The sequence below is a fragment of the Scyliorhinus canicula genome, chromosome 26 (genome assembly GCF_902713615.1).
Source record: "Scyliorhinus canicula chromosome 26, sScyCan1.1, whole genome shotgun sequence".
Classification (NCBI taxonomy): Eukaryota; Metazoa; Chordata; class Chondrichthyes; order Carcharhiniformes; family Scyliorhinidae; genus Scyliorhinus; species Scyliorhinus canicula.
In genome coordinates, this window is record NC_052171.1 from 149,348 (window position 1) to 156,797 (window position 7,450).

Genomic DNA, 7,450 nt, shown 5'->3' on the forward strand with positions numbered 1-7,450 from the left:
TGGGTATTGGGCATACTATTATTCTTTCTTCCATTTTAAGACTCTTCGAACAATGCTATACGAAAATTCCTGACGAATCCATGTATGGATCTTTCTCGCTCCCCCATCATTTTCAATAAAAAGATTGATGCACATCATGAGCCTATTCTTTATGTGCTCCCCGCTAATCCAAATTCAATGTCTTTGATAAATTCAGCGAGTTCCCCAATCACAAATAGCCCACTTCCAATCGTATTATTTCTGCCTGTTGCAGATGCATGTCGCTCTCATACATAATGTGGCAATCGATTGTATTCGAAATACAGTTTCCCAGATGACTGGGTGACTCTCAAAGTCTAACAGAGATCTGATAATCGAACGAAGATTGTCATCCTTTATTTTAAATAACCGAAATTGTCCATTTATAGACTGATACAGGTCATGAGGGGATCAATGTTTTTGAGGACAAGGCAGGAGAATGAGGATATGAAAATATCAGCCATGATTGAATTGCGGGACAGCCTCGGTGGGCCAAGTGGCCGACTTCTGCCCCTATGTCTGATGATCTTATGGCCTTATGAAAAATGCATGCAGCATAAAGGGCTGTTCGCATTGATCGGTAGTGAAAGCATATTGAAACCAGTCCTGCGCCCGAGAAATGAAAATTATTTAATTCTGAACAAAAAATATTTCCCTTCACTAATCAGTCTTCTGTGTGTGTCCTTTTAGATGACGACCTCACCGGCAGCAAGAAACACGACAGTTGCAGCTGTAACTAACACAAAGCTCTAAATAGCACCTAATCCAAGAGATATAAAATAACTAATATACTTCAGCTTCAGCTAACACATCATCCCAGCTGCGGACAACACACCAACTCCAGCTGTGAAAATCTCACCGACTCCAGCTGTGAACAAAGCACCCACTCCAGCTGTAAACATCACACCGACTCCAGATGAAAACAACACATGGAATCCAGCTGTGACATCACACCGACTCCAGCTGCAAACACACGGGTCAACACTGACAACACTCTTCCAGTAGCAATGGCGGTGTGCTGATATTCCTGTTTCTTGTGGCGTAATATGTCATTGCTTGGAGGTCTGGTGAGTTTGCGTTAGTTTGGGATTTGTTGGTTTAACACAATAATGGATCTCACATCCTGTGTCGCTGTACAAGTGTTGTCATGGGGAGGAGAACATGCACCAAATTGTCGTGTGCTCGTGGCCTTTATCCTGTTATCCTGAAATCCCCCACTCTTTCGAATAACGTCTCATTATCTGTGCAAAAGGAGACGCCGACTGTAAAGATTTATAATCCGAACTATTTGTATTCCTTCTGCTTATCATTTCTGTCTGTATATGGGGGTGGGGGGGATTGTAATAATGCACTAACTTCAATTTGGGGGATTGCTTGCTTGTTGTTAAATGTAGAATAGAAAACATCCAATAAAATTGTTCATGCTTCGTCCACTGATTTGTCGGATTTAGTCAAATGCGACGCATTTTCCCACCCAACACACATTCCGCCCTTTACTTGGTGGTGTTGGTGCGACTCTTTATCCGGAGGGGAGATAAAGGGAATGCTTTCCTGATTATCATTGCTGCAATCCACACCACTTCTGCGCATTGTTCAAATTGACTGGAGATAATAGGAATGCTCAAAGTACCTGTGTACAAGCGGAGGAACACGTTGGGCAAACGTGGCAGTGAAATAGACTGTTTCCATTTAAGGATGTGTTCTAATTGTTCAAGATATATTCTATGTCGATGTCGGTACGCCTTTCTGTATCATTCTTCCAACATTTCTTTTATTCAATGTAACCTTTGGAACCAATGTCCTGGAGGGTTTGTTTGCCAGCGCGGTTGGGGAGGGTTTAAGGCAATGTGTCAGGGGGGGGGGGGGGGGGGGTGGGAACCAATGGAGGAAGTCGGAGGGTAGTGAATAGAGGACAGCGAAAAACAGCTAGCAAGGAGAAAACTGGAATCAAGAGAAATATATTTCGCACCCCCTGCCTAACATGGCAGTAGGCGGGAAACAGAGCAGGAGGTCAGCGGAAGAAATAACTGACGGAGAGCTGCAGACTAAGGCCAGTAAGATTAAGAGGAGGAGCAGCCAGGGAGTGGTTGTTCAACGCAGAGGGACTGGTGGCTGAAATGCATTCGTTTCAGTGCGAGGAGTATTTCAAGTAAGACAGATGAACTTGGAGCTTGGAGTCATAAGTGGAATTATGATGTTGTTGCTATTGAAGAAAGCTGGTTGAAAGAGGGACATGATTGGCAACTAAACATTCCAGGATTTAGATGTTTAGGTCAGGATAGAGGGGGTGCTAAAGGGGTAGGGGAATGTCATTATTAGTTAAGGAGAATATCGCTGCTGTGCTGAAGGAGGATACCTTGAGGGTTCCGGCAGCAAAGCAATCTGGGTAGAGCTCAGGTACAGGAAAGATGCTGTCAAATTGTGGGTGGTTGACTACAGATGTCATAACAGCCAGAGGGAGATAGAGGAGCAGATATGCGGACAGATCTTGGAAAGATGTATAAACAATAGGGTTGTTCTGGTGGGTGACTTTCACTATATTGACAGGGACACACTTCATGCTGGAGGCAGGGATAGAACAGAAATTGTCAGGAGCATCGCGGAAGGTTTCTTGAAACAATATGTAAATAGCCCAATTGGGGATGGGGTCATTTTAGACCTGGTGCTCGGGAATTTGCCTGGCCAGATAATTGACGTTTCAGTAGGAGATCATTTCGGGAACAGGGATCATAATTCTGTAAAAGTTTTCCGCTGCTTATAGAAAGCCAAGAGTGGTCCTCCGGTGAAGGTGTTAGACTGGAGAAGGCTAATGGCAGCAGCATTGGGCAGTATCTGGAGACTGTTGACTGCGTGAGGCTGCTTGAGGGAAAATGAACATCCGGCATGTGGGAGACTTTCAAATGTCAATTCATTAGAATTCAGGACAGGATTGTGCCTGTGATGACGATAGATAAGTGTGGCAAATGTAGGGAACATTGGATAACGAGGGATATAATGAACCTGCCTACAAAGACAAAGGAAGCATTAGTAAGTTACAAAAGGCTAGGACAGATGAAGCAAGTAGGATGGAACTTAAGGTAGGAGTTAGGAACGCTAAAGGCGTCATGAAAAGTCGTTAGCAAATACGGTTAAGGAAAATATATTTTTAGGCATGCTTGATGATACTCATGATCTCCTGTACGCTTCATTGAATCAGGGTTCAAATGTTGTATCAAAAAAAGCATTTCGAAAATAAGTCCAATAATTACACACCAGTCAGTTTAACTTCAACAGTGGTCAGGCTTCGAGAAACAATTATTGGAGACACCTTTCTTACCACATAGAACAAAATGCGGTCTGATTAGGAAGAACTATCATTTCAAAATGGGAAATCGTGTTTAACTAATTCGAGGGCGGTTCCTGAAGAGGTAATGCAAAGCGGAGATGAGGATAGTGTTGAAAAGGAATAAACAAACTTTCAAATAGGTATTCGATGTAAATCAATACAGAAAATATGGGAAATATGCATAACGCATGTAATAAACTGGAGATACTTCTCAGGCTGGAAGGAGGTTTGTAGTAAAGAACCACTTCAGCCGATACTGGGACCCTTGCTTTTAGAATTTTTCACTAGGTGGGAGGAGAACAGATATTATGGGAAATGGGGGATGAGTGCCGGAGCAGTCCACAATCTGGGATCACTGAGGCGGAAGATCTTGTAGCTGATTGCCGAAAGTTGTGCCATAGATCATTTGTGTGTGCCCATGGTCATCCCGGATTACACATTCTGCTGCCTTCAGTAATTTGGGGACGGTTACATAGGTCCCTAGTCGCGGTGAGATGAGGGAGTTCCTGAAATGGGAACAATCCATGTATATGTTATGAATAGTCGGTTAAGGTGGGATTCAGATTTATCCATTTTCTGGGGCATGAGCACAATGATTTTATTTAAATAAATTCAAATTATACATTTTTTTTCCAATTAAGGGGCAATGTGGCGTGGCCAATTAACCTAACCTCCACATCCTTGGTTTGTGGGAGGTCACACTGATACGGGGCTGGTTTAGCTCACTGGGCTAAATCGCTGACTTTTAAAGCAGACCAACAGCACAATTCGATTCCCGTACCAGCCTCCCCGGGCAGGCGCCGGAATGTGGCGACTAGGAACTTTTCACTGTAACTTCATTGAAGCCTACTCGTGACAATAAGCGATTTTTATTTAATTTCATTCATGTGCAAACGGACAGTGATCCAGGGCCGGGATTCGATCCCGGGCTCTCAGCGCCGTCGGCCGAATGCACAGCACAGCACATGCCGTGCTTCATTAGAACAATGATGGGAGACGCACATTTCCTTGTGTTATGTGGGTGGGACTGTGCAGAGGGGTGTCGTTTTCTTTCAAAAATGTTACACCTTTCAACACTGATTGTGTCGAGGTGAGGAGGCACTGGTGTAGTGTAATTGTCATTAGTAAAGCAGAAACTAGAAACTCAGTGCAATGCTCTGGGGACCTGAGTTTGAATCCCACCAGCTCAGCCGGTGAAGTTTGAATTTAATTTAAAAAAATCTGGAATTAAATAAATTAAAACCATTGCCGATTATCGCAAAACCTCTGCGTCACTAATGGCATTTATGGAAGGAAATCTGCCCCCTTACCTGGTCTGGCCTACATGTGACACCAGATTCTGAACTGTGCCTTCAAGGGCAATTCAGCATGGGCAACAAATGCTGGCCCACGTCCCATGAACGAAAACAGAATCCAGATGTGAAGTTCTTTATGAGGGGATGAACACATGCCTGGGAAAGCTGTAGTATGGAGTTGATCCCCATGATGGTACAATGGTTTCCTCAGAGATCAATCCCATCATGGGTTTCTTTTCACGGTCACTCCCGGGGACTATCCTGTTGCTCCTACTACACCGGAATAAAGACACCGTGTTAACAAGTGAATCACCGTCTGCTGTTTCGAGTGCATCAATAAACTGCAATAACACGGTGGCGCAGTGGTTAGCACTGCTGCCTCAAGGCACTGAGGTCCCAGGTTCGATCCCGGCCCTGGGTCACTGTCTGTGTGGAGTCTGCATGTCCTCCCCCTGTGTGCGTGGGTTTGCTCCGGGTGCTCCGGTTTCCTCCCACAGTCCAAAGATGTGCGGGTTAGGTGGATTGGCCATGCTAAATTGCCCGTAGTGTCCTAATAAAAGTAAGGTTAAGGGGTGGGTGGGGGGGGGGTTGTTGGGTTACGGGTATAGGGTGGATACGTGGGTTTGAGTAGGGTGATCATTACTCGGCACAACATTGAGGGCGAAGGGCCTGTTCTGTTCTACTGTTCTATGTCTATAACAGGCCACATATTAAGTTCCCCAAGTATCGGAACGGCTTCAGGGCGATGGAGCCAATGTCTTCCACTGAACCAACATAGACATAGAGACCCCAAGTCTGGAACGCGGGTTATGGAGGGGAAGCTTTAATTTTCCGAATTATTCTCCTCCGTGCCCCAATATCAAATCACCGCCATTCCAGCGAAGGACACGGGGCAGTATTTTTCTGTATTTGAAATATTGACGTTTGCAACGACGAGATTAAGAAGCGAGACATACACCCTGTTTGCTTTAGTCACGTAAGTCTCTTGATTCAATGTGATAAAATAATTATGGAAGGAGATATCCCACCGAGAGACAGCAACGAATTTCCAATGGGTTAATTGCGGGATCAAAATGTTGTCCCCTGAGGTGTCATTGAGTCAATTTGTCCGATTACTCATGAGGTGATCGCATTGAAGTGTGCAGCATTATTGTTCCATTTTATAGGGCCGCAGCTCAGAGACTGCATCCCACTAAATCTCAGGAGTAGAGACCATCCTTTGGGCAGCACGGTAGCATTGTGGATAGCACAAGCGCTTCACAGCTCCAGTGTCCCAGGTTCGATTCTGGCTTGGGTCACTGGCTGTGCGGAGTCTACACATCCTCCCCGTGTGTGCGTGGGTTTCCTCCGGGTGCTCCGGTTTCCTCCCACAGTCCAAAGATGTGCAGTTTAGAACATAGAACATTACAACGCAGTACGGGCCCTTCGGCCCTCGATGGTGCGTCGACCTGTGAAACCATCTGAAGCCTAACTGACCTACACTATTCCATTTTCATCCATATGTCTATCCAGTGACCACTTAAATGCCCTTAAAGTTGGCAAGTCTACTACTGTTGCAGGCAGGGCGTTCCACACCCCGACCTGTCTCTGAGTAAAATAACTGCCTCTGATATCTGTCCTATATCTATTACCCCTCAATTTAAAGCTATGTCCCCTCGTGTTGGTCATCACCATCCGAGGAAAAAGACTCTCATTGTCCACCCTATCTAACCCTCTGACTATCTTATATGTCTCTATTAAGTCATCTCTCAGCCTTCTCCTCTCTAACGAAAACAACCTCAAGTCCCTGAGCCTTTCCTCGTAAGACCTTCCCTCCAAACCAGGCAACATCCGAGTAAGTCTCCTCTGAACCCTTTCCAAAGCTTCCACATGCTTCCTACAATGTGGTGACCAGAACTGCACGCAGTACTCCAGGAGCGGTCGCACCAGAGTTATGTACAGCTGCAGCATGACCTTGTGGCTCCGAAACTCAATCCCCCTACTGATAAAGGCTGGCACACCATATGCCTTCTTAACAGCCCTATTAACCTGGGTGGCAACTTTCAGGGATTTATGTAACTGGACGCCGAGATCTCTCTGTTCATCTACACTACCAAGAATCCTGCCATTAGCCCAGTACTCTGCATTCCTGTTACTCCTTCCAAAGTGAACCACATCACACTTTTCCGCATTAAACTCCATCTGCCACCTCTCAGCCCAGCTCTGCTGCTTATCTATGTCCCTCTATATCCTATAACATCCTTCAGCACTATCAACAACTGCACCGACCTTCGTGTCATCTGCAAATTTACTAACCCATCCTTCTACACACTCCTCCAGGTCATTTATAAAAATGACAAACAGCAGTGGCCGCAAAACAGATCCTTGCGGTACACCACTAGTAACTGAACTCCAGGATGAACATTTGCCATCAACCACCACCCTCTGTCTTCTTTCAGTTAGCCAATTACTGATCCAAACCGCTGAATCACCTTCAATCCCATACTTCCTTATTTTCTGCAATAGCCTACCGTGGGGAACCTTATCAAACGCCTTACTGAAATCCATATACACCACGTCAACCGTTTTACCCTCATCTACATGTTTGGTCACCTTCTCAAAAAACTCAATAATGTTTGTGAGGCATGACTTCACAAAACCGTGTTGACTATCGCTAATCTACTTATTCTTTTCAAGATGATTATAAACCCTATCTCTTATAACCTTTTCCAACATTTTACCCAAGTAAGCGGCCGAAGTAAGGCTCACAGGTCTATAATTACCAGGGTTGTCTCTAATCCCCTTCTTGAACAAGGGGACAACATTTGCTATC

At 45.1% G+C, this 7,450-nt stretch overlaps 1 protein-coding gene across 1 annotated transcript in view; it reads left to right on the top strand.

The window, feature by feature from the left end:
• LOC119957428 (urokinase plasminogen activator surface receptor-like) overlaps positions 1-1,449 on the top strand; it is a 46,960-nt gene extending 45,511 nt beyond the window's left edge. The window contains exon 14 of the mRNA XM_038785487.1: positions 709-1,449. Coding sequence (XP_038641415.1) covers positions 709-712 — 4 coding nt within the window. The 3' untranslated portion in view covers positions 713-1,449. The remainder of the gene's footprint in view (positions 1-708) is intronic.
• The last annotated feature ends 6,001 nt before the right edge of the window (positions 1,450-7,450 follow it).